The sequence below is a fragment of the Lagopus muta genome, chromosome 5, assembly GCF_023343835.1.
Source record: "Lagopus muta isolate bLagMut1 chromosome 5, bLagMut1 primary, whole genome shotgun sequence".
In the NCBI taxonomy this organism is placed as follows: Eukaryota; Metazoa; Chordata; class Aves; order Galliformes; family Phasianidae; genus Lagopus; species Lagopus muta.
In genome coordinates, this window is record NC_064437.1 from 58,520,777 (window position 1) to 58,548,278 (window position 27,502).

The 27,502-nt window shown below is 41.9% G+C and overlaps 1 protein-coding gene across 2 annotated transcripts in view; it reads left to right on the forward strand.

The window, feature by feature from the left end:
• The first annotated feature begins 4,672 nt into the window (after nt 1-4,672).
• Nucleotides 4,673-27,502, forward strand: part of TRUB1 (TruB pseudouridine synthase family member 1) — a 33,228-nt gene continuing 10,398 nt past the window's right edge. Inside the window, exons 1-5 of one of the 2 annotated variants that reach the window (XM_048945750.1) lie at nt 4,900-5,016; nt 5,107-5,202; nt 6,560-6,638; nt 8,769-8,824; nt 22,795-22,876. In XM_048945750.1, coding sequence (XP_048801707.1) covers nt 5,164-5,202; nt 6,560-6,638; nt 8,769-8,824; nt 22,795-22,876 — 256 coding nt within the window. In that variant the 5' untranslated portion in view covers nt 4,900-5,016; nt 5,107-5,163. Of the gene's footprint in view, nt 5,017-5,106; nt 5,203-6,559; nt 6,639-8,768; nt 8,825-22,794; nt 22,877-27,502 lie in introns of both variants that reach the window. The other variant, XM_048945749.1, reaches the window with a different exon arrangement.

Here is a 27,502-nt window from a genome sequence, read left to right on the forward strand (position 1 = left end):
CTGGAGATATAATCTGTTCCTTCAGTCAAATGAGGTGAGGAAAGGTGGGCATCTCACTGAGGTGTGGAAGCCCAGGTATTCTCTTTGCTGCACATCCATCACAAACTGCTCATCAGACTATGTAAGTGTGCTCACAGGGTGACAGTGGGTCACTAGAGGGCTGGTTGGTAACACTGGTAACACACTTACCTGAACATGGAAATTGTACAAAGGCAGGCAAGGAAACCAATATCAAATTGAGGTACTTGTGAATCTTGTGTTCCTTTTCTTTTCTGCCTCCCAGTGTCTTCCAATCAAGATTGAATTGAAAAAAGCCCAGATCAGATAAAAGTATACGCTATAGTTCAGCTCATCTTGCTGAATTGAGTGTAGCAGTGGCAGTTTCTCAGATTTAAGAGTGTCTGGGTCTTCTTAACCTCATGGTCAAAACTTACAGGGGGCAGTTTGGACTTGAATTGTCCATATAAACAATCCCTCATGTACTGCGTTGCTCCACATGCACATCTGGTGAGTTCTCTGTCATTCCTAATTAGGATGCAGCTTCTTGGAAAATTAGTTCTTCGACAGTAACTGCAAGAAGAAACTGTGCAAATTTAAACAAGAACTGAGAATCCTACTGAGACTTTTATTAGCAATGAAATTAAAGATCTGCAGAATGTATTTTTCTCCTTTCAGCATCACTGACTCTTCTGATTCCAGACTGTGCTCCATCCCATGTCATCACAGACACATCTGGACACGGATCAGAGGTTAGAAGTAACTTCCCAGTCTGTGACAGCTATGTCCTCACCTACGAATGCAATCAGCTCTTTAAGGTACAATTTAAATCATATCTGTGTCATATTTCTCCATAGTTCCACAGCATTTGTGACCTATCAGTGGTTACCCTTATTTAGCTGTCAGAGTCGCACTTCACATTAGAAGGAATAACTAAAAACATTTCAATTGTACTATATTGTCGAATCCAACTCAATTTGAGACTATAAACCTGCATTACATCAGCTAACCAAACCTTACACTTTATCTAAACTATTCTCAACTAAAAATAATTCTCAGAGAACACAGAATAAAGGTGGAAGGAAGATATTCCTGAAATTAAGCAAACTCCTGGGTGTAAAATCCAAAAACACAGACTACTGATCTTGTTCTGAACAAAACACACACCTGCATACTTGCAGCTTAGCACAAGGGGGGCAATAAGTAACAAAAAGTACCAAGCCTAGCCCCAGTATAGCACTTGCCATACTTTCCCTCACATGCAATAATTGACGTTCTTCTTTCAGAACTGCTGTGGATCAACAAGGTGCTGAAGGACCTACTTTTGTTCAGAATTCCACTCACACACAATCAAGTACGTGCTTCGTGCCACCCAGATAGGACTGAATAAACTTAACAGGTTGAAGGGTTATTTATCTGTGCCTTATTGCAACCAGATGGAACAGTTAGAGGAAAAGTATTCTGTGTACTTTAGGCTTTTATGGTTCCCAATACGGACAAAATTCCTCTGGCTGGTCCTGAGGAGGACTTATACTTTCAAACAGCTGCAACTCTGTTTTTGCAGGAAGAATACGAGCTGTGATTGACCTCCCTGCAATTATCTGCTGATTTGGATACAGAGAGTAAAGCTGAAGTCATAAAGTGACTTGTTGAACACAGATACTGAAATGGCCCTCTGCTGATGGTTCTACTTTAAAAACTGAAATCCAGCATTGTATTCTTCTGTATGGTGGTGTGTAAGCAACACTTTTAGATGTCAGAGGGAAGTTCTCTGGGTGTCAGGGGTTAGCTCATCACAGAGAGAGCAGTGAGGTGCTGGCACAGGCTGCCCAGAGAGGCTGTGGGTGCTCTGGAGGTGTTCAGACCCAGGCTGGATGGGGCCCTAGGTCCTGTGCCAGATCTGGAGATCAGTGGCCCTGCCTGCGGCAGGGGGGTTGGAATTGAATGATCTTGGGGTCCTTTCCAACCCAAGCCATTCTATGATTCTATGTTCACTTCAGAAAAAGTCAGTCTGAAAGCAGACAGGGAAGTAAGCATCTTTATGGAGAAGGAAGCGCTGCATCTCTCTTCTGCTCAAAGAAGTAAAAGATTCACCTCACTCAAACAGCACTTATCTGCAGTTTGCACACAGTACAGCTACTATCATCTCTTCTCTATAAAGCATAATTGCACCAGACTCTCGAGGTACTGATCCATGCAATTCCAGTGACCTGCAGGGAACTTTTGGCCCATCTCTATTAGCCCTACCAACATTCATGCATAAAGCAACAATATCCTTTCAGCCTTTTACTGAGCCTTTTTTATTAAGGTTGCTAATAAAATCAGTAACTCTAATCATGCTTTTGGTTGTTTTGGATCCTGGCTTGGCTAGAAATCGTTGGAGATAAACATCTCATTTCAAATAGGCTACTGAGCAGATGGTAATGACTTTTAATCACTAGCAACATGAGGCAAATCTGAAATGATGCCCTGGAGATGAACGGTTCGGTACATTGTTCCCACCATTTTGAATGCTGAATAACCTTGCCCCATGAAGCAAGCCACATGTGATTTATGCACTCACATCCTTCTAGCTAACTGAAATACTGACAGTCATTAATAGTCTCTCACATTTCTTCTTTTGGGCCCTTTTCCAATGCCCGGTAAAGTCAAAGCAAACCTCTTCTTTCTAAGCCTTCAAAGACCCCATCTGCTGTGGTAACAAAGTGTTGGGTTTTAATTGCTGCCGCAGAAGATTGGGAAACGTACAAGAACTTGCTGCTCAGTCCTAAAACTAAGAGGAAGAAATAGCTGAAACCCATTTAAACACCTGTTCTCAAAAGAAAAAAAGAAGAAGGAAAAGGCTTTTGGTAATTTGTGAGAACAGTACCGAGGTCAGACACTGACCTTCAGCTCATGCCCTGTGTCTGTGTCAGGGTAATTACAGCAGACAAACCATTTTGGACAATTCTCAGCTTAGCTCAGTCCTTAGCAGGTAAAGCACTGAGGTTTATCACAGGCCCTGTCAGCTGCCTCTTAATTGGAAAGCTGAGGTTTCGTTAGCATTAGGGACATCTTTATGCCACTGAGGAGCTCTCACTGTTGTGTAATGTCCCCGTGCTCCTCAGCAATGCTTTCAGAGCAGTCTGCCGACCTACAGATAGCACTGTGTGACAGGTCTGTATTTCAGTCCGTGGGCTGCAGTCTCCTTGCCTGGAAGCTTACTGCACCATTTCCTAACAGTAATGTTTAAATAGTTTTACTTGAGCTCTCACAGAGCAATCTGTGCTGAAGCACTTTTTAGCAGGGCATTTGTGAGACTATTTTTCAAGTGGTTTTCAGGAGGTTAGCCTGACTATGCTGTATCCACAAGAGAAATTCCATCACAGCTCACCACATGCATTCCACACTGCAGCGTCAATTTTAACTCCATGTCAATCAGTAGCAATTCTGCTGATCTTATGGAAAGTATTTTTTGTTGTTTGCTTTTTTGTTTACATTTTGTCTTATGAAGAAGGATGCTGACACCTTGCTTCCATGTCCTGCAGTGATGGCCATGTGTGTCACTCATCTGAGAATTCACCCTCACAGCTTAAGGTAGCAGCAAATATTGCCACAGCTAGATTACAGATATGTAAATGCGATCTAAGCAAATAAGGCGCATAATTAAAATCTTGCATGATAGTTCCAGAGCTCTTATGTAAATACCCGACTCTTTTAATAATGGAATGGTTTTGGTGGGCACCTCTAAGCCTGTCTGCCTGTTTGTCCTGGAGACAAACTTCCTTGGTAAGAAGAGCCCATTAGTAATACATGCCACAAGTGTGTCAGGGAGGCTGCTGGGCACTGCAAGTGCTGACAGCTGGAGCACTGGGTGTCCCTGGGGCTGCTGAGGACAGTGTGAGCAGGCACTGGGAGAGCCTCCAGAGCAGGCTGAACAAGTGTTTATGCACACGTGGGCCTTGGTTCTGCTCTGTGCAGAGACAACCATTGACTTCAGCAGGAATGTTTGCTTCTCAGGCTCTGGGAAGCACTGGGAACACACTTAGCTCTTAGCTAAACTTGTATTTATTTCCCCGTAACTGGGTCTTTTCATGGTTTCACCTGCAGGCTCCTACCAGTGAATAACTGAAATGAATGACTGAAGCATCCAGGCTCTCAGAACCTTGGCACCAGGCTCTTGGCTCTCACATACCTCACGTATAACTTGCTTTAATGCTCTGGGAAGCGTTGTCAGAGAAATGAATCTGCACGAGTCATGCCTGAAGAAGAAAGCCCTCATGCAGCACTGCTGTGAGAAGCAAGAGCCTGCCTTAGCGGTACCTCCTTGTAGGGCACATGTGAAGGCAGGAAGATTAATGGACTGAGCAAGTAGTCAGCAGAATATAATTCTGTTAAGTTGAGCAAGAAAGGTACAATGCTTAACACTGTGACGGCTGAGGGGGAGAGGCAGCAGCTCTCCAAACCCGTTTATCAGAAGGCCGTGTGTTTTTGTGGTCACGCCATAGGACAGCATGAGTTGCACACAGCCACAAAATATACCTTCTGTGCTTGAGATTTGCAGTTAAAAGTTGGGCCCTGATCCTGCACGTTCTCGCATGCTGTAAGCACAGGTAGGAAGCCCTGATACCAGCACCATTTCGTGGGGGTCAGATGGAGCATATTTTGATAAAGGGCCCTTTAGTCGGGCTTTGATTGGACTCAGCCGGCTGTGCGGCCCAGCCCCGCTGCGGAGGCTGCTCTGCAGGAACTTCGGGCGCTCTGGCCATTCACTACGTGTCAGCTTCCAGCAGCCGCTCGCTCGCAGCTCCCCGCCCGGCCCGCGCCGCCCCGCCCTTCCGCATGGCGGACTGCGTTTCCCAGAGGCCCCCGGGCGGCGGGGCGGAAGGCGCGCTGGGTTGCTGAGCATGGCCACCGGGGAGCTGGGGGGCAGGGCGGCTGAGAAGCTCTTCTCCCTCAGCGGGCTGTTTGCCGTCTACAAGCCCAAAGGGGCCACCTCGGCTGCCGTGCTCAACCTGCTGAAGGAGAGGCTGCTGGCAGGTAGGCGGGCGGTTGGGCTGGGGGATCTGCGCGCCCCTTCCTGGGTTCTGAGGTGGTCTTGTAACGCCTTCTTTCCATTTCTGTTTGCAGAAGCCGGAGTGCAAACAAAAGATAACAAAAGAAAAAAGCAAGCCTTGAAAATTGGACATGGTGGGACTTTGGACAGTGCAGCAACAGGAGTTCTGGGTAATGAGCAGTACAAATGCAGGCACAGGACGTGGGAGACACTTCTGTGCCTCCGTGTGGAGGTGGAGGGATGGTCTGGATACGTGCAGCACACACTGCGGCTTTGGGTTACTGGAGAAGAGTGTCCTGGGTTACATTTCCTTTTTGTGTACTTGTACATACGTATAATAAGTGCCTGAACAAGTTTTGTTGTTGTTGTTGTTGTTTTTTTTAACTTCCTGAGATAACCAACTTTGTTGGTCATTGCTCACATTCCTCACACTACATCCCACCATGTATCCCGCCACGTTTTCTAAATTGCCTTTGAAATTTATGTGTTATTTTTTGTTTGTTTTGTTTTTAGTTAAGCTGGGGATTTATAGCCGTTGTAATTTTCTAAAGTATTTGTTCCTTGATGTGTTTCTGGGATTTTGAGGGAACCTTTGAGGGTTATAATACTTGTCAAATAAAAAATGAGTAACAGCAATTCAGGTGCTGTTTACTTCTGTGCTAAGCCTCAAGAATTTTTTACTTGCTGTCTTCTCTTCCTCATTAAAGAACAGTCATCAATGAGGTGATTTTCAGAGACCCCTTCTGACCCCTGTGATTCTGTGTGAGGCTTTGCTTTCTAATCATAGAATCACAGAATGGCCTGGGTTGAAAAGGACCACAGTGATCATCTAGTTTCAAGCCCCCTGCTGTGTGCAGGTCGCCAACCACCAGACCAGGCTGCCCAGAGCCACATCCAGCCTGACCTTGAATGCCTCTAGGGATGGGGCATCCACAACCTCCTTGGGCAACCTGTTCCAGTGCTTCACCGCCCTCTCTGTGGAAAACTTCCTTCTAATATCTAACACCTAATCCTCCCCTGTCTCGCCAGAAAACCATTCCCCCTTGTCCTATCATCTATTTACTGAATTTCTTCATTCCATTAACGATTACGATGTATCAGTTGCTATTACTGAGAACTCAGCTGTAATTGTGAAAATTAGACTGGATTAATCCCGTATCATACACTGTCACCAATGGTTTCATTGATGAGTAATGCTAAAATCTACAGCTTGCTTTCACCACGGTTTTGTAGCTCAACTTGGTCTGAAGAAGTAACAGCGATACTTCTTTGGTATTGAAAATCAACAGGGGGAGCATTTACTATACACAAGTATATCCACTGAATTCTAATGAGATGAGATATCTATTGAGTTTTACTGTGATAGGAACAATACTTCCAGGAATGTTTGTGGAGCCTGTTGCTAGTGGAGGTCTATATGTGCTGATAATTGTTCTGTGTCACCTGTAAATGTTTTGAAACATACCCTTCTTGGGCTGGAAGAGAAGCACTAACTCTGTCTTCCTGTGCTGTGTGACCGCTCACCAGAGAATACTGTGTATCTGGCTGAAGTGGATGCTTCTGCTTTTCAGGGATGTCCCCAATGAGCATACTACTGCTCACTGTGGTAAGTCAACAGCATTGATCCAGAGGGAAAGAAAAATCTCTTGTCATCCTTAATTGCTTCTCCTAGTATTCTCTGATATCCATCAGTCTCCAAAGCCAGCTCGTGTGGTGTGACAAAAAGTACTTGGGCTTGATGTGCTTGGTAAAGACAGAAGTGTATCACCTTAATATGCTATAGATCGATCCAAAAAGGTATAGAATGTTTCATTCCACTGCCATACAAAGCACACAGAGAAAAATCAATGGTAGTTAGATTGGAAAAGACAAGACTAGAGAGGAGCAGGAAAGGCCGTGTGTTGAGATATCTTGGGGATTTGGTTAAAATGATTAGGAGAAAAGGAAGAACATGATAGAATCAAGTCATTCCTAAGATGTGTTCTGCTTTTGTGTGTGTGGTAGGAGGGGTCAGGAAGCTTTCTTTCTTCATGTATCTTAGCATAATGAAGTATTTATCTTCCGAAATGTGAAACAATGGGAAAGAATAAAAGGTTATACAAGTTGCATGTCTGCAACTTCACTCGTATGAATTGCTGATACAGAGTCTTGCTTGGTGTGTGGGGTGTACTGCAAATAACTGGGCAGTGGTTTTCATCAGAAGATGTGCTTTGGTATTTCTTTTTATATTTATGGCGGGTGTAGATGAGGAAGAATTTTGGAGGCAGAGATCAGTGATATGTATGGCATGAATGATGGGCAACTTATGGACCAGGTGGTAGACAGCCCTGTGCTGGTGGGGCCCTGTGTCCTAGGGAATTCTACACCATCTATAAAAAGGCAGTGGTCAATGAGCAACAGTAATACTTCTAAAACTGAAGTAGCTATTTTTTAATCCAAGTTATGAGTGATGTCAGTGTGTTGCAAGAAAAGTGCTTGGTTATAAAGTTTTATGTGTGCTTATCTTCATTTCTCAGCCTTGTTGTAGCTCTGCCTGGTGAATTTGACAGGAACAGGCTGAACTGAAGGTACAAGGAATTACAAAGGCGAAGGCATATGTGACTGTAAAAACCCCGAGGAATAAGAGGAGAATTATTGAGAATAGGAAGTCTTATGAATCTCAAGAGTTTTAAGATTGGAAACATTAGAGCACAAATGTGGTTTTGTTTTTCTTTTTTGTTTTAAGTAGTCATTATTGAGCTAGATGCTCTTGGCTTTTTGACTCAAGTTAGTACAAAGCTGATTTGTTTCAAATGCACTTAACTCCTGTAGTTTTATTAATATCAAGGACAGCTGTTGCATATTCCTTAGCTTGTGTGTGGAAATAATTTCCCCTATACAGTTCAGGAAAGGTGAAGGTGACCCTTTATTCTTTAATAGTAGAACAATTGTGGAATAATTCCTTAATTTCTCATTAGTGCTTTTTTTCTTTTCTTGATGTGACACAGTGGAGAATTTCTGCAATGAATTACAGTAGATAGCATGGCAGTGTTCTCAGGAACGTGTGTCATGGCAATGTATCTGACTCATCCCAGTTCTCCATCTTCCTTCTGTTGTTATTGTTTCTTTGGATTGCTGTATGTGGAGCAAATCAATAGAAAGGCTTATCCAAAGCAAGCACCTTGTCGTAAAAAAGCTCTGAAGTAAAATGTAAAATACTGCCTTTTCCCATCTGCTTGTCTTGTGAAAACCTGACTGAGAATTACTTTGCAGAATACTGATTTAGGATGGAAGAAACAATGGTTTGTGCGTATACAATAACACAGGGGCCTGACTAGGAAAGATTTCCGACAGCCTGGTTGGACCTTTTGATTAATTTACTTTGTTGCTGTGACTTCGATGAACTGTTTCATTATGCTGCCTTGGCTGTGTTACTCCTTGCCTCTATCAGCATTTGAAAGGCCCATTTTACTTGCAGTGCAGTCCAGACTCATTATTAGCGAGCCAAAGCTTTCATCAAATGAGAGACGGGGTTAATTGCACTATCTGTTTCTCTGGTGATTAAAAGATAAATAAATCTAGGAGTCAAATTAAAGCATTTTGAGAACTAGGTGAAGCTTATTTGTCTTCTGCGTTAGACTTCTTTATTTCTATAGTCTGATTTTTTTTTTAACATTAGAGCTTATCTCATAATGGTGTTGAAGAAGGGAATTGCAAAGCTGGTTTGGAAGTGTAATTTCTCTTTCTGTCTTTGCAGTGGTTGGTATTGGAAAGGGAACGAAATTGCTGAAAACTATATTGGCAGGTTCCAAGGTAAGGAATGCTAAATGACCTGTATTAGTGCTTGTTTGTTTAGTTTGATTTCTGTTTTTCTTTCAAGTAAGAGCTGCACCTACATACAAATATCTGAAATGTCCAATACAGTTATTGTAAATAAGTACAACTGTTCCTTTCTGTGTTTGCACTCATGTCTGGGACGGTCATTGAAAAACCTTTATTTGTCTTTGTTTTGCTGAAGAGTGTTAATAAGGGATTAATTCCTGTTTTGCAAGAAGATAGCTATAATATTTTGTTATTTTCAACAAAGAAAAAGATTGAAAAGCCATAATAAAAATGGCACTGTAAGAGATGCTTTTGGAGGGTAATTGTGTATGATGGTTCAGGTTTTGGTTGCCTCTCATATATGTAGATAGCAGAACTATGATTTAGCTTGCAGTAACAGATGTTTCTTTTCTTTCTTCTTAAATGCCAGGAGGCACCTTTTGGAATTATGTCTTGTTTGTGATAGTAGCTTTGGGTTCAGAGTCTGTGCACTTTAGACAGGCGAGCTACAAACACATGGACAGGCACATGTAAGAAGCTAAAGGTGACAAAAGCCTTCTGGCTGAATGAGATAAACCAGACTGGAGCCCTGGCAGATAGCAAACTTGTTGATTGCTGCTTTTGATTAGTTGTGCTGTATCTTTGGTGCCTGTGCTCCAGATTGTGGGTATTGCTTACTGAGCAGGTGCGTGTACTCCAGGAATAATCTGCAAATGTTGATTCCTTCTTTGCAAGTGAAATCTGTAGTTTTGACCATTATTTTCAAATGAGAATTTTAGGTATGGCTGACAGATAGAGAAATCAATTAAGCCTTCTTATCTTGTGCTTGGGGAAAGTCAATAGTACGTTCAGCATATTGATAGCCTTTCTAATGCATTTTATTTTCCTATTTTTTCCCATTCTCTTCTGGTATGAACATCTATAGGCGTCAAAGTGATAAATTGACGTAGAATTTCACTGATAATCTTCAGTTCAGCTCAACAGAAAAAATGTTGACCAAAGAGGATACAACTAGGTCAAAAAGCTGTAGAGACCGATCCAAAACTGAAATGGGTTTGCATTGATAGATAGGACCAGACTTCAGTCATTTCCAATTTGAAACATCAGTAAGCAGCTGGAACTGGATGTAGAAGTGAAAAGTGAGAAGATAGATGATAAATCCAATGTGTGTTCTGAAAATGTGTTCTGAATGCTTCAGACGTCACATTTCTTACAAAACGCGGGTTTCTATCTCTGAAAACCTACAGACATCTACCTTTCCTTGGCTACAGGCAGAACTGAGATTAAAATTAATTTGGGGTTAGAATAGATATTTGAATAGAAAAAAAAAATGAATGCAATTTTAAAATTTGCAATTTCAAGAAAAATAATAGCAATTCAGCTGAAGTCAGCTCTTGTGTTTCTCATGGCAATCTGAACAGTGCTTGCTTCCTAATTGCTTGCACTTGAGCGACCAGAATCCAAGCACATCCACGAAGGAGCATGCTACAGCACTGAATATTGTTTTCATAGCAGCTTCTTTTCCTGAACCAGCTGTTCTGGGAGGTTTCACCAATGCTTTTGTATCCTCCTGCCCTCTGCTGCAGCTGCAGAATTCTTCTGGCTTTGGCTTAGTTGATACTTCCACGTGTCACCCATCCGTGACCTTTTTCAGTAGACATCTGCCTAAAGCAGGCTGGTCTTAGTTCTGAAAGACTATGGCTCAGTTCTGGAAATAGGACAGCCCAGCTCTCCAGGTCTAGAAGTGAGTTCCCAGCCTTCCTTAGGAAATGACTTATCTTGTAATGCTATATTTTCCTACGCAAGTCTAACCTTCTGTCACTTGACATCTCCCTCTTAAGAACTTGAGAGAGACATTGAACTAATTCAGCTAAATTAAGTCTTCACAGGTGGATGTGTGAAAGTTCTTGATTTCAAAACACCTAAAGCTCCTAAAGAGCCTCTTAAGCTGATTTTCAGAGTGGAAACAGCTCTGGTGGATTAAGTAGTTTCTATTGTTTTAGCAGAAGAGCATATATACAAGCTCTTTTGTGACCCGGTAGCTCAAAAAGGCTTAGAGATGCTGCTACAGGACGATGGAAAAGGGAACACAGAGGAGAAATGAGCAGTGGAGACAGTCCATCAAGGTCCTCCTGCCAGATCCACTCTCACCTGGCTTTGGGTTGGTACAGGCTGTGTGCTTATGAGTGAAGATACATCCTTACAGCAGATCTACTATTCCCCTGCAACTGTTCATGTTCTGGTGTGGCAGAGGGTGTGAGGCTGTGCCAGATGGCGTGGCAGTCATAAGCTTTTGTTTGGAGCTTGTCTGCCTCAGCTTTCTTATTTTCCATTTATACTTCGGTAACTTTGGCACACGAAAACTCAGGAGGCTTGAGGAGGCTGATGGATCTGCTGCAGGCAGCTGCTTTTTGGTTTTGACCATGCTGTAATAAAGGCTGGTATCTTAGCAAGAGATCTGATGCAGGTAAATTAACAACTGTCTAAATAGATTTGAGTATTTTTTTTTTTTTCTAAACATCTTCTGCATATGCCATAAACTTACACTCTGATCTCATCTTTTTACCACTGTGCAAACTATAGGGTATGCTGAAGCTTTTCTTTTATCCTGCTTATTCTGATAAAGATTTGGCTGAACGTCTCTGGTTAGGATTTATTGTTTCATTATAGGAATATATCATATCTTGTAAAGAAATATTTCAGTCTATCATTGTTGGCAGCAGAGCTATGCTGAGTGGCCAAAACGTATGTTTCTGCAGTAAACTCCATATGGTGGCTCTGCCAGAGATTGGACTGTTTCTGTGTTTTTTTTTCCCCCTCAAACGTTGTGTGAAACTTTCCTGACTCTGTGTGGCAGCTACGAACGTTATCACTCTATTTGCAACTTATGCACATTATACAGGGAGTGTTACTCATCCACTGTAGATCAAGTTCTCAACTGGTGCTCTGTTGGTTTGACCTCCTTATGAATTAATTCAAAACAAATAAAAATGCGTAGCCAAAGGGAATACCTACTTAATGTTCCAGATCTCATTGAATTCTTACTCTTTATTCTGAATTAAAAATGTATGCAAGCTGGCTTAGTTTTTGTTTGTTTGCTTTATTCGTTTCAAGTGACTCAAGTGAGAGGGAAAAGATGAATCCTCTTGGAGAAACATAAATACTGAGCATTTAATACCAATTCCATAGAGAATTGCTCTTCCATCTCACGTTTTGGGATTGGACTTGCCAGAACTTTTCTCACTGCGTTGTTTTGGGTGTTTTTTTGTGTTTGCAAAATGAAGAGAGTAGAATGAGGAACTATTCCTCATTTCAGCAGGAAAATGAGTATAATGGGAGTGGACCAATTTCTATTACAGCAAATTGTTTCAGTCTTGTGGGTGACTGGTCTGTCTCAAACAAAATGTAGAAGTGACTTTTTGGGATGGACAAATGGAGTCAAGAATGCTAGCTAATAGCACAATTTCCCAAGTAGTACTTACGTTTTAAAACCTTTTATCTCCTTGAATGTGCTGGAATGTAGGTACAGAGAGAAGAAATAACTGGGGTCTCAGCAGAAGAGAAAAATAAAGGACAGGCAATAAGCAGTGTGATTCTTCTCTGTTCTAACGCTTCCTATTTGGAGATGTCTTCCAACACATACAGTATTTATTTTTAGGTGGGATAAAACAGGATAATTAAAATGTTTGGGCTTTAATACTATGTTTATTTTGTGTATTTTTCAGTGAGGTAGCATCTGGGCTCGCCCTAAGCATTTTATTTGCATCTTACAGGTGTGAATGAGGAAATGGCTTGGCCATCCACCTAACTGTGTTTGAAATCATTGCTTCTTAATGAGCAGAAGGCATATGTGCTTTGTTTTCATCTGAGGGTGCATGATAATGTCATGGTCCGAAACCCAAGAGCTCAGTGATGTGAAGGGGTTTTGGTGTTTGCACAAGTTTGGGCAGGGACTACTTAAAATAGAAAATGTGATGTCAAAAGTTCAAGGTATTACAGAATGGTACACTATCCTAAATAAATAAAAATTAAAAAACTCTGGATAGAGTAAAATGCAATCTGCAAATCATTGCAAGGACTAGAGAAAGAATATGAACAGAACAAGAATAAATCACTGATATGTGACCACCTAGATTTACTGTAATTGGAAAAAATTTAGCTTCTATGAATCCTGGGTGGGAAGTGAGTACTAGTTCATTGAACAGGTCTTCATACTTGTCATTTTCACTTCTATCCTATGAAATAGGGCTTATTTGTGTAGGAGTTGATTGCACATCACGTATGAGAATTTTGGAAGCATAGAATCATAGGATTGTTGGAGTTGGAAGGAACCTTTAAAGGCCACCCAGGCCAACTCCCCCTGCAAAGAATGGGGGCATCTACAGCTTGATCAGGTTGTTCAGAGAACTGTAAGTTGCTTCTTGCAGTGTAATTTGTGGCTTAGAATTTCTGTACTGCAGAATTGTTTCTCTAGAGGATTGAGACCAGGTGCTACAAAATACAGTGTCTATGAAAAAGGTTGCCTCATTTTCCTTCCTGTGAATGTCCTACTGTCCTAAAAGATTAGGCTTTAATTTGTATCCCTTAACTTCTCAAACATAAAGGCTGTTGGCTGTTTCCATTGAATTTATTTAAGTAGTTCACCACCATCTTTAGGTAATGAGTTCAATCAATTAATAATGCATTGAAAAGAACATCTACTAGTCGTTATAAGGAATAGAATTAATGAAGCCCTTTGTTGTGACTTCATTTGCTTATAGCTCATTAGACACCAAAGCCCCATGTGGACACTTTGGTATCCAGGAATACAGGGGGGCTCCCTCTGGGGCCTCTTTCTTATTTGAAGCTCTAATTTTTTCCCCTCTGTCTACCTATTTTCCTGAGATTTATAAGAACTTGGGATTCTTCTGCCAACATTTGTGTTTTCGCACACAAATGTGCAATGTGATGGTATAAGTGCTAAATCTTAGGCAACCCTGTTTTTCTTTTTAAAGAGGCTTTTTTTCCCCCGCTGCTTTAAAATGTATTTCTAAAGCAGTTTGTTCTCCAGTTCATGTTCATGAATTACGAGTGCAAGAAAATAGAGTTGACTTTCCTTTTGAAGGATCCTCTTGGTTGTGTGTGCTGTTATTTTAAATATAAAATTCTCTGCTGCCTCACCAGCAGAGCTCTTTGCCTCAGCTAGCTTTCTTTTGGAGCTGGTAAGATCAAAGCTGCTTATTCATACAGTGCATAGTGATGTTGTTCTGTTTTCTTTTTTTGTATTCTGATACTTTTAACATTCTCTCAGAAGGGCAAGGTTTGTGGGTAGTGGTAATGCTTTTTTTCATTAGATCTGTTGATATAGTAGAGACAGCTCGGCATTTGAACGTGCAAGCACTTTCTCAGGTCTGAAACAGAAGACATGGATTTTAAAATTAAATGTAATTTCAGCTCTGTTTGGAGAGGGAAGTGTATTTTAGACCACTTCTGAAAGCAAATGCATTAATGCTTGTGCCTGTGGTACACCAGCAGTTCTGGTTGGGCAGGCAGAGCTGGCAGGTAGGACCCCAAGGGTGTTCCGTGCAGATGGGCTATGTTTTATGACCTGCTTTAATAAAATGGAGTAAGAATTCTCCCTCATGGGCAGCAAGGTTCTTGTTCACAACCACATGAGCCAGGCTTCCAGTCACAAGGCCAGGGCATTGCTATTGCTTGCTGGATGGCTCTTCACATGGTTTTTGGGGGTGTTTTCCTTCCAAGCTGCACTGCTTCCGTATCCAGTGGTTTATATTTGTCATAAGGAATCCAAGTAATACTGATCAGATTGCTCTCCAGCACTTTCACGAGGAAATTTTTCATCAACACCTCGTTTTTTCACTTTATGGCATACACCCTTTTATTCTCACAGCTCCTTGTTTGTTATCCTACCACCCAAGTAAGGGTCTGACTGAATCTGTTTGTATTGAGATGGAAGAAGGAGCAAAAAAGAGTGCTATATGTAGCCTGCTCACTTAAGCAAAATGGATTGCAGTGACATAAAGCAGCAGTACTTTGCCTGTGTTCAAGCCCAAAGAAATTATTTCCTTACAAGGAGGGTAGGAGAAGAAAGAGAGATAAGGTTATCTCCTAGGGGAAGGAGAGCGCCTGGTGTATTATACATTGTGGAATGTGAGGGGGTTAGTGTGAGGTAACGTTACACTGTGCCATAAATCCGACATCTCTATTGAGCCCAACTTCTTTCTGAGCTCAGTGGAGTTATGAATTTTAGTTCCCAGACTTGTTTTGAAAGGTGTTTTATGGGTTTCCCTTGAGTAAGAGGACTGGCAGATCAGAGAAGGAATGATTGTTTTACGAGCAGCGTTAACCCACAGGCAGATGGATGCATTTCAGCCTTTGTAGACTGGGTGATTCATCCTGACATGTGGTGGTTGCTTAATTTCATCCATTTAGGTATTGTCTTCTGTGTGTTCAGTAATGTACATTGCATTCCTGAAATGCAGATAACAGGGCAGAGGAGTCTTGCCTTTTCTGTTACCTGATATTTCTTACAGTACTGTGCAAATACAGAAGGAGGTCTTAGTTGTAGAGATAATGACTTTCACCTAAAACTTGTCCTGTTTATGTCTGTAGCCTATTACAGCTGTATCCAAATGCTGCTGTGAGACTGTTTGCTTTTTGTTTAAACCACTACTGACACCTGAGAATCTTTGCTGAACAAGAGCTTGCTGTTATGTTGATGGACGAGGGACTTAACATGAGCCAGCAGTGCGCTCTGGCAGCTTGAAAGGCAAATGGGATCCTGGGCTCCATCAGGAGAGGGGTGGTCAGCAGGGACAGGGAGGTGATTGTCCCTCTCTACTCGGCCTCGGTGTGAGGCCCCACCTGGAGTACTGTGTCCAGGTATGGAGCCCTCAGTACAAGAAAGACATAGAGATTTTGGAAAGGGTCCAGAGGAGGGCGACTAAGATGATCAGGGGGCTGGAGCACCTCCCCTATGAGGACAGGCTGAGGGAGTTGGGCTTGTTCAGCCTGGAGAAGAGAAGGCTGCGGGGTGACCTCATTGCAGCCTATCAATACCTGAAGGGAACCTACACCCAGGAGGGGAGTAAACTCTTCAAAAGGGCTGACAACAGCAGGACTAGGGGAAATGGTTTTAAGTTGAAGGAGGGATGATTTAGGTTGGATGTTAGGGGGAAGTTCTTTACAAGGAGAGTGGTTAGGCCCTGGAACGGGCTGCCCAGGGAGGTTGTGGATGCCCCGTCCTTGGACGTGTTCAAGGCCAGGTTGGACGGGGTCCTGGGCAACCTGATCTAAATGTGTATGTTTGGTGGCCCTGCTAGGCAGGGGGGTTGGAACTACATGATCCTTGAGGTCCCTTCCAACCCGGGTGATTCTGTGATTCTGTTATAATTCCATGCCCTCTTCCCAGAAATGTCTGGATCACTAATGTACACTCAGCATGTTTTTCAGTCCTGTGTGTATTACTGTATGTTACTGATTGTCCCAAGATATTAACTGAAGATCAATGTTAGTTCATGGAAGCACAGTCTTCCTTCTTATTTTGGTACCAGGAAGATGCATAAAAAGAAGGCTAGGAGGCTGCATGAGTTATGTTGTTTTTGATGTGTTTTGAGAATGTGCAGAAGGCATTATCAAAACTTGAAGTGGTGTCTGTGCAAAACAAGATGCATGGAGCAATGCTAAGCCCACGCAGTGGGGGTTACAGAAATTGGGAAGGGCTGAAGCGGTACCTGGGGAAAGCATTCTTACCAAATACGCATTTGTAGCGTCTTCAATTATCTGTTATTTCAACCATGAGGTCTATTTTTCCTAACAAATAATAACAAGAAGCTGATATGAATACCTGCTCTTTCCTTACCTGCCCAGTATCCCCAAAACACAGTTGTAGAGAAGGAAGCTGTTAGATGGTAGAGACAGAAGCTTTCCTGCGGCACCATTAGTAAGCTGGCTTAACATGCTGTGCATTGCTCAAGTCTCTTTTATGTTAACCCCAGAGGCCCAAGCTATTAATAGCTCAGCACCATGCTCTATTAATATTCACACGTTTTAAAAACTGTTGGAAATATTGAGTAGACTGCACCTATTGTGCTGCAGGAACTCTTTCCACCAAAAATGCTGAGTGTTCTAAAAGCATGCTATAGTGTGATTTTTCTATTTTTTTTTACTTGCAAGGTCAGTGCTGCCCTTTCTATCTTGACCTTTCTATAACTGTGTGTGTCTGTGCTGCACATACAGGTCTTCCTTACATTCATTCATTAAATTAAAAAAAAAAAACAACCCTATAAAAAAACAAACCCAAGGCCGCAACATGGCAAGGCCTTTTCTCTTACTAAAAATCAAAGGTGAATGAAAATACATTAAAAGGTTTAAACAGCTGTTCTGCATTGTTGTCTGTAGTGCTCCCTTCAGGTGACTTAGAGATGCTCGTAGCTTTGCCTTTTAGAACTTGCAGCATCTTAACTTTAGCAGCATCTTTGGATTCCGGAGGCTTTCCTGCTTTCAATTTTATCTGTGAATTTTATGTGTGTGAAGTTTTAGCCCCTCTGGAGATACTGTCTTATTTCTGGGCAAAGAATTATGAATTTGCTTAAAACTGTTTCTCAGCTGGGAGCTGAAGGCTGTCTGGGTTTATTTTGTATGCTCTGCAGTGTAGGTGCTAGACGGCAGAATGAGGAAATGAGTAAAGAACAGGTACTGAAGCTGAAAAGAGAATTTAAGAGCCAGCCTGAGATATTTTGGTGTGATCGGTTCCTCCAGACAGCAAGTGTCAGGAAGGTTTGAATAAATAGACTGTGGTTTCTGTGCAGCCACTACTGCATGTGAGCCTACAATTCTTGGATAGAAAAGATAGAGCCTGTGTTGTGTCCGTGAATGACACATGGCCATGATGTTGCCTAGGGGGACCAGTGTTACTGAGGGAGAACAAGCATTTCTGTTGCTGTTGAGATTGTTTGGGGTTTGGTTGTTTTTTCTCCCACTACTTTCTTCCCTTCCTTTTAACACCAGAACTTAAACTTGCTGGCCTCTTCAGTTACCACTTTGTCTTCTCTCAATTCCAGGTAAAGCATCTCCTCTGGGCTCCCCTCCTACTGGTGGATCTGCTCCTTCACTTTGAAAATCCCATCACCCCGTGCGCTTGAACTCTTTAAATAAGCTGACATAAGAGGTCAGAAAATCCTGTTAGTCCAGGAGTAAAGATCAGATAGTTCTTCAGCAATGACAGTACAATTACAGCTTCTGGCAGTAAATAAAATTTAGTGCCGGCTTAGCACAAAGTCAGCTTTTTTTTTAGGAGGAAAATGGATGGTGGAATAGTTGTTATGTTTGTGGATATGAAGAGGACATGTTTAGTGTTCAGTAATTTTGAACTTGCTTTGTCTTAAAATATTGAACTCCTCCCTAATCCCGCAGCCTTAATTTTGCGTCTGTGCAACCTGCTTTTAAGAGATTAGGGCTCTTTGTTTTTAATATATTGAAATCTACTTAGTGAGAGTGCTTTGTTTTGGAAAATAACTGAAACTATGGCAACCCTCTTTTCTTTCAGCGTTTATCTTATGTACTTTCTGTTGTGGTGAGCGTTAGCATACTGGAAACCATTGGTAGCTTCAAATGTTATACGAAGAGCAAATACAAATTATGCTACTATTAAATTCAGAGCACAGTAGTTGTGCTTTAGAAATTATGCCACACAAACTGGATGTCTGATTAAAACTGAGAGTTGAAAGCCTCTTTGCTATCTGGATAGCCCAAGCGAACAAAAATATCACTGCTTGCACCAGGCCTGTAGGTTGGATGGAGCAGACACTGAATCACTACTTGCAATCAGTGCTTGCCTGGTCTCATGGTCTCATTCATGTTCCCTGGAGCACTTGGGTTTACTGTTGTTGTTGTGTTGCTTTTTTGTTGTTGTTGTTGTTCCTTCAATGACAGCCACACACAGACATCACTTTGCATAAATTGCCTTTCTGTTTCTAGCAGCTCTAGCTGCTCTTTCTTGGCTTCCAGTCTCTTGCACGTGGGCCGAAGCCTTTATTTATTTTCCTTTTACACTTCTGTGTTCAGTTGTTGCTGTGATTAGAAAATGGGTCATCCTTGGATGAACTCTTTTGAACTGCCTTTTGCAGGAGTTTGCCTTGCTGGGAAGTTCCTGCGTTGGGAGCCATCTTAAAATCTTCTTGACAGCTACTGGTGACCTTATTTCGTAACCCTGTTTCTGCCTTGTTCCTCCAAAGCATTGCTGTTTAAGAAAAGCTTTTAAACTTGTTTTAGTTTAAGATTTCAACTGTCTGGCTTCTTTCCCAACATTTAAAAAAAAAAAAAAAGCTCTTTGATATATTAACAATTAAAATGGAGAAGTTCCGTTCCACGTCTGTCTGGCATTCGTGCCGATAAGTGGGGCAGACGTGCCTGGCACTCAGCCCAGGGCCTTCAGGGCTGTGTGGCTGCAGAAACCCTTGAACAGGAGAGTGCTCTTCCTCCTCTTGTTCCTCTCTCGGTTAAATGTGCATACTGGTAAAGCCCCGTCCTTTTTCTCGCTGTGTTCATACTTTCCTTCCCCATTCTACTATCAGGATTTGTCTTAAATTGGATTTGGAATCAAAAAGCCAAATGATAGCTCTTCTGTTAGCAAGATGTTATTGTATTTATTGATTGTGAGAATTCTGATAGCGACTGGTTGTGGCTGAAACGAAACTTCTCTGTATGTGATCTTTCAGGTTTAGTAGAGGATTTGTCATTTCTTTCTTCAAGGTTCCTGTCACCCTGTTTTCTCAGGCACTGGCTTCTGGCCATGTCCTTCTGCTCACAGGTGTGGCAGCAGCCATGTGGCTTCCAAAGCACCATCCTCATCTTTCTCATCTTAGGGTTGCATGCACCATGTATTTGTATATGTATCCCCCAGTCTGCTGGACACTCCTCATGCTACATCATCGAGGGCAGTGTTTGCCATTTCGTAGCATCTTAAGGTTGTCTCTCACTAATGTGAATAAAGAGTTCCTTATACTTGAAGGCTTCTGATCACTTTGCCCCTTGTTTCAGCTGCCATAACATCAAGAAAAATGGTTTACAGACAGCAGAGATCTGTAGCCTAATGCATGATGCTGTATGAAGGTCTTACCTCCTCAGGGCTGTATTGTTCTAACAGTTGGGAGGCTTTGGGGACAGCTGAGCACACCATTAGAAGTTGAAATTAATGCATGATGCTACAGTGCATACAGGATATGAGTGGGAACGCTTCATCTTAGCTTTTAATGTGCCATGCTTGCGTACTGTAGCTTCCTATAGGGGAAGCTGAGGTGCTGGTTTTGATCTTCAAACGATTTCAGTCTTGATCTCTTGAGATAAGCAAGGGGAAGAAACATAAGGGCTATCCATTGGCAGTGAGCTCTGGTGGCTGCAGAGGCTGGGTTGTTTCCTGTAGCAGTCTGGATCTGTGAGGCTTTTCCACTAATTGCAAGATCTACTACCTTGGGTTTTTTGTTTCAGGTTGAGTGGGCTGAAGTCAGTGTGGTTGTGAGCCGTTGCCAGCTGTGTTCCTGTGGGGATTTATAACTTGAGAGTACAGGAGGAATTTCACTGGATATGTTTTATAAATCTGGAAGAAATAAATGACTGTCAACACAAGTGAGGAAAGGTCACCAAACGCTTACTGGGTGGCTCAATCCATTGGGCAGCTGTGGGGCTGTGCAAGTTAGAGGCTAAGGAGAATGAATGCTGAGCTTAGATACAAAATAAGAGGAATGATGGATTAAATGTGGACTCTCATCTTACCTTCTACAATGTCTGGGTCCTGGATACTAACAAAGGGGAAGTAAACCCTATTAAGTGGTCAGTAAGAATTATGATGTATAATTGTAGATGTCCAAGGACACTCCAGAGACTTGATATGCAAACCATCTCTAATTCTTAATTTCCTGACCTGTTCTACCCTTCCTAGTGGATTATTGTATTTTTGACTTGAGTGTTTTGTGACTCTTTGAAGGCTGCTCTAAGAAATGACAATCTGTAACTAATTTTAAGGTTTCTTTTTATTTTTTTTGGATGGCATTTAAGGATGGCTTTCTGTCTTTTTTTTGCAGAAACCAAAGGGCAAGTCAAGTGTTGAGCTTTGGATTGTATGGTTCATACTGTTTGTGTTCTCATATAGACATACTGCCCGCTACTGGGAGGTCAAGTGAAGCTTATTATTAAAACAGACAGCCTGACCTAAAACAGAATTGGGAAGAAAAAGTGCATTCAAAATGAAGTAGTATCAGTACTTCCATTTGGAGATGTTTAATCAGAAGAGGTATGAAGTTTTCACATTTCAAGTTTCCCCGAACTGCTCAGATCATTCATTGTGCTATAATTGTTAAGATCCTCTCACATTTTTTATTAACCTCTAGAAATAACTGCTGAATGGTGTCTCTTTCTAACTGTGCTATTAAAGTTAAGAACTAGATCATTAAACGTCTCAGAGTGCAAGCAGTTTTATGGTCCTAAAAGCAGATGATGTACTGTTAAGTTGTTTATTGTGGAGTGGCCTTCGAGCCTTCATCCACTTTTTCTTTTCCATACTTTCCAGAAGTAAACATGACAAGTTGCAGGTAGATATCTGAATGCCTGAGTTTGCAATTTTCTGGTGATTTGGGCATCTTAGTGTTTAGAAAAAAGTGTACTTTGCTTACCATGTTAAGGCTACAGCTATTTTTATGGTGAAGTTTGCAGTCCACTGCCTCTCGTCTATTTCTGCTGCTTCCATTTACTGGCAGTTGCTTAAAGAAATACATTCAAGTGGCAGGTTGTCACACAGAACAAAATCAAGACGTGTCTTAGTAGTCCCATTCTGTAGGTGTGTAGGAATATGAATCACTGTTACTACTTGAACTTGTTGGTTCTTTGCAAGGATATGTAAAAGAGTGAATTGCATCCAATTGTGGTATGTTAGTGCTTCTACCTGTCTGGATGTGTTCCAGTAGAATTTGGTCAGCCAGGTTCTGAAAGGTGTCTTTTTTGTGACTTAGTTCAAATTGTTACTAGCTCAGCTGTGGTAAGTTATTAGAAGCCTTCCTGGGAGTTAGGCTGGTGGAACACCTTGATTTGTTTATTTATTTATTTTCCCCTGGACCATGGAAATGCTTGATACAGGGCGAGTGAGTCTTTGTGGCTCAGCTGCCCTGTGAAAGCCATGGGGCAGCTGGCTCTTCTGCCAGCTTCTTCAGGTTCTGCCTGGCGGTACTTGTGGGGAAAATGTGGCAATGAGGACTGGAGCTGCTGGCGTGGGAGCAGGTTTGAATGCTTGCAAGTTACAAATGCACATTCAAGATAAAGATTTAGGCTTAAGTAAAATCCCTGAAATTGAAATATTGTGTGAAGTGATGACAAACAGATGCCTGTGAGTGGCCTCAGTCGCCGTGTGCTAGGCACGATGTCCTTACCGTGTTCAGGTGTTCACAGCTCCTCTAGCTTTAGGCTATTGCGTATCACTACATCTTCAGCTGAGCTGTTGTAATGCTGTGACTTGGAACCTTGGAAGTGGTGTTTTGCTTTTAGTAGAAAAGTTCTCTGTGTACCATAGAAACAAACAAGATTGTGAAAGAACAGAAGAATTGTGCGTGAAAGGTACTCTTCTTGGCTTGCTTAAATAGTGACATAGGATACCTTACAGAGACTTTGGATTTTAGCATGCTGTAACTTTCTTTATGATGTATTTATAGGAAGAAATCAGATCACTTGCTTCTTCCTTGGCTTTCTAAAACTGAAGTCATAGGCCTACGTAATGCAGCATTTAATTTCTTTTGAGTTCCCTCTTATCTTTACTTTTGGTTACCCAAAGATATAATTCTTCCTGGCCTCATCTGAAGTATTTACTGTTTTGCAGGCATTTAAAAAAAAAAAAAAAAAAGAAAAAAAGAAAAAAAAAAACCAAACCACCAAAGAAGAAGTTGAAAATCTGATTGTTTTTTTTTTTTCTTTCCCAGAAGTACACTGCCATTGGACTACTGGGCAGAGCTACTGATACATTAGATGCTACAGGAAAAGTAACTGAAGAAAAGCCTTATGGTAATGACAAACAAATTGATATGCTTGATGTTATTTGAAGGCATAAGCGGACTATGTCATAGAGGAGTGGAAGAGATGTTTGGGGCTCTGTGAATTAAATTTAAATGTGAAATGAAACTAGAATTATTTCATCTTCAACTTCAGTGCTCATCTAATTTAGTCCAGCTTCATGCAATTATGTCCAGTGTGTGTTCATTTCTGTTGAGGGGAAAGAAAACAGTACAGGCAGTAGATTAAGAGGGAGAAAATAGAATTGAGCAGGACTGTATCATTTTAAATCTTGAGAAGGCTGACAAATGGCATGCTGTGTCCAGTAAAACTTTCCTCATTCAGTGTGTAGTCTCGTGAGTCCTCTTTTAGTAACGCCCTTCACAGCCAGTGGATGAATAAAGTACCCACATCTTCCCTCCAGGATGGCTGTTTAACTACAGACTTTGTGACATAAAGTGAGGATGGCAGGATGGCATAAGCTTCCCTCTACATATGTTTACCTACCAAATCTTGCTCTTGCTTGCAGTCTGTGTCCTAGCAACTTTAATATATGAGATTTTCTGACCCACAGAGCAAGGGTTTAAGGGTTGAGGAATAGAATACATAAGGAATACATAAACATGATGAAAAAGGTGGCTTGTATTCCATTCCTCAACCCCAATATCCTTTCTTCTGTTGTCCTTCTTTTTACACAAGGCATACAAGCATGATTTTGTTGTCCAACTTAAACCCCATGAATCAATCCAAATTGCATTATTTGCTAGGCAGTGCTATTTAGAGATGTTGAATCATTTGCTTTTGTCTCAGGGCTGAATTTCTTTCTGAGCTTCTAAAGAACTGAATGCCAGCTTGGTATTGAGAATTTCTAATTGCCAACATTTGGTGATGACTGGTAAATGTTTCCCTGGTATTTTCTAACTCTCAGAGTGGGATGCTGTAGCTCTGCTGCAATGAGTATTCATTGTAGAACACTCGCAAAGAAACTGTGGATTAACTTTTCAAGTAGATGAAGCCCCCATTGTCAATTAAAAAAGATAAAATGCTATCAATCCCACAGAGAAGCTCAAAATGCGCTTTCATAAGAAGTGTTGGCACTGGCTGGGCAATTCAGTACTGGATGTGGGACATGGCTTCCTTTTGCAGGATGGAATGCTTATGAAATTGGTCTGTTGCATTCCTTATTCAAATCAGATTCCAATTCTTCCTAAAGAAGGGTTAAAGAACATGCATACTCCTTTTTCTCTGTGCTACCTATGTATTTTATCTTTCCTTCCTTCCTTACCTTCAAATAAAGCAGGTATTTCTCCAGTGCTTTCTCAAAGCAGCTTGGCTTTCTGGGTGACTCACTCACCCCTGATCTTAATTGCTACTCCAGGAGCATACACAAAAGACATTTGAGGCAATTTTCAGCATTTCTGGACATCTAGATGGATCCTGGGAGATGCTGAGCATCTGCTAGGGAATGCAGACTCTGCAGTGCCAACAGAATGCAGGGCTGGGACCTGGAGCAGGAGAGGGCAGTAAAACAGCCTGCAGGATGTGTCTACCTCCTCTGGAATGACTCCACTAGACCCAAAGAATAAAGTGCCTGAAGAAAGTTGCCTCCCATGATAAAGTGTCAGATTGTAGTCCTCAAGGTGATTCTAGGCAGCGCTTTGGATAGCTAACTGTTGTGTGCTAAGTTGATCACAGTGAAGAATGTGTAGGAGAGAACTGCTTGGGCTTAATCTCTCCTGTACTTCTGATAGTTTTTGTTTGCTTTTTTAGCAGAGAGAGAACTTGTATTATCACATGAGATTTATTTAAGGCTTCATGCTGCTCCCAGGCTCAGTTCCTGACTTTGGAAGCAGCAAAGGGTTCAGTGTTTCTCTGATACTTCCCGAGGAACTCTAGCGTTTGTAGCCTTTCTGTAACTACAAACAGGAATGTTCATTCTGAAACTTGCTTCCTCCCAGCTGCTCACAGACTATATCCAAATTTGGGGAACAGAACTCCTCAGGGTTTTCTCCATGTTTCTGCTGATTATGCTACCCAAACTTTAAAATGCTGTCTTTTCAGCATTTTGTTTGTTTGCAATTTGTTGCTGCCAGATTGAACTGAGGCCAGCTGCTGTAGTTTCCTTGGATGGTTGTGGCTAATTCTTCTGGCCTTGTGTTCTTCTTCAGTAGGGTTTGTTAGCAAGCACAGGGCGAGATTGCCCTGTAGTGGGGGCTTCTTGAGGCTGTGTCACCTCTTGTTTTGGTAACTTCTACAGCTTTCTATATGTTTACAACAGGAAAATATTTCTGCAGTCATCAGCACTCAAAAGCACTGTTCTTGAAAATTTTCAGTTTAGGAGCCAAAGCATTCTGGATGTTTTTAGGATATTGGAGGAGTTTTGGGTGCTGGCAGAATCAAAGGGGATGTTCCAGTGGAAGAAACAGTTGGTGCAGACACATGTAGCCCCACTGTTGGTGTAAGAGATTTGGGAAGAAATTTAGAAAATAGGGATGAATTAAGTGTGTTTTAAATAGTGCTCACACAGAGCATCTGTAGTTGTTTTGCTTGAAGCTAGGGCTGTCATTACTCTTGGGGATGGGGTGCAGTTGTCCTGTGGGGCAAACTTAGTCCTGAATCAGGGCAACAGTCCCTTAACCTCCTCTGGAAGGGCAGATTGCTGCTACTTCAATCCAGCTTCAATCAAATCTTGTGTTCTGGGATGTGGCAGATAAGGATATTTGGCATTTGCAATCAGGGTAGTGGGGAGGCTGAGCTTATTCTTGGTAGCAGGAATGATTGGGATCTGTGCCAGGTGAGTACTGGAGAAACCTCTCTCCACCCCTTGCTCTCAGAGAGTGAAGAAGGGAAGTCACACAGGAGAGAAACCTTAGGAACTGTGGAAACTATTCATTCTTTATGGATGTGCTTATATTCCATGCTTAACAGAGGGCTGAGTCACAATGTTGCTCTGAACTTGCTGCAGAGAGGAGCTGTTAACCTGCTAAACTCAAGCCTGAGGCTGGGGAAGGGAGAGCTGGGGGCACAGGGCCGGAAGGGAGGTATTTCTGCTGAGCAGGAGTGAATTCCCTCCTTCCTGTATGGTGGATTCAAGGAGAGTGGGAGCTGGAAGGCAGTAAAGGAATTGGTTTGCAGTGTATTTCTGTGCCCTGCTTAGCCATGAGTCCAGACTGATGCCTGGGACAAACGCACAGTTTATACCAGTTTAGACACAGTGCAACTGTTTGTTTGGATCTGGATTAATGGGGTATTCATTGGTGTCAGATTGCTGGGTAAAAACTATACCAGCTTGCTGTAGGGAAGAGCAAGAATCCAGCACAGCCCTTAGCACAAAGGCAAGGCATGCTGGAGTAGAAAAAATAAAACGTTTTCAGAGTTGAATTCTGACCACCTTGAGCCGTGATGTATTACGGAAAACAAACGTGACTTATTCTATATCTCAACAAACTCATCTGTAAATATTTAGTTTGCACAGCTTTGTAAGTGGCTTTATACATCATTCCTCACGTGGGGATTTCTTTTTCCTTAGACATTAAAATCTAAAGTCTAGCCTAAAACAGTGTGGAGTTTGCAAGAAGGCTGACAGGATGACAGGCATCAAGTTGAGTCAAGCTAACTTTTCTCTGTGTCTTTGTTGTGATACATTGCTAAACTTCAGTAATGCAATCAGACTGAAGTGATGGTGTAAGAGGCCCTTCAGAAGAAGATCCAGACTTAATGTGCAAGCAATTCTGTCATTTCTGCTCCACGTTCTGTTGTGTGTTGCTCTCTCTTAGCATCCCTGGCTGACCTGTGTGCCTTGCAGACTTGCTGTTCAAAACACTTCTGGAGACGGTGATGCTGCTTAGGGACAGCAGGTGCTCCCAAGGCTGCAAAATGTGCATTGTGGAAAGGAGGTTTTTGCCATCTTCAAAAGTTTGTGGGAAAGAAACCTCTTCCTTCTCATTTTTAGCGTGAAGGGCATCAGTTTTGTAAGGGCTGCAAGTGCAGCTCTCCTCCAGAGCAAGTTAATTTCATTTATATGCTAGGGTGCTGTTGGCTTAGGGTGATACTAATAAAATATAACTTACGAGGCAGAGGACAAAATATTTACTGAAGTGCATTTTTATTACAGATCTCATGTCCAAAAGCAATGTACAAAAGTAGAAATACTTTCTAAACAAATTAGGGGTTGATGTCATCTCTACTGAATAGCGTTTCAGAGGACCGATGCAACCAGCTCCTTTACTTCAATTGTAGCCTTCTCATAAAGGTGGGGCAGGTGTGTATGTGTACCACTGAGAGAGCAAATTTCTAAAAGTCCTTGCTTTCTCTTACAGGATATCTTCAGTGCAGCTGCCTTAATTATATGTAACAATACCTTTGTGAGCATCTATGAGTTAGATGTTTGATAGAGGAATTTAATGTATTGTTCCAGATGAAATCTTTTGCTTTGCTGGGAAAAAAAAAAGTGCAATGCTTTTGTTCTCCAGTAACCTGTTGTATTTTTTCCTTGTGCTTAGGCACTCTTAAAGAGAAGTTGCCAAGGCCAGATGAGCATTTTATTCTTCTCAGACCCTTAGCAAGGGTTAGAATAGCACAAGATTTGTAATTTTTGTGTAGTTCCCAAGAAAAATTAATTGTTAGTCCTGATAGAGA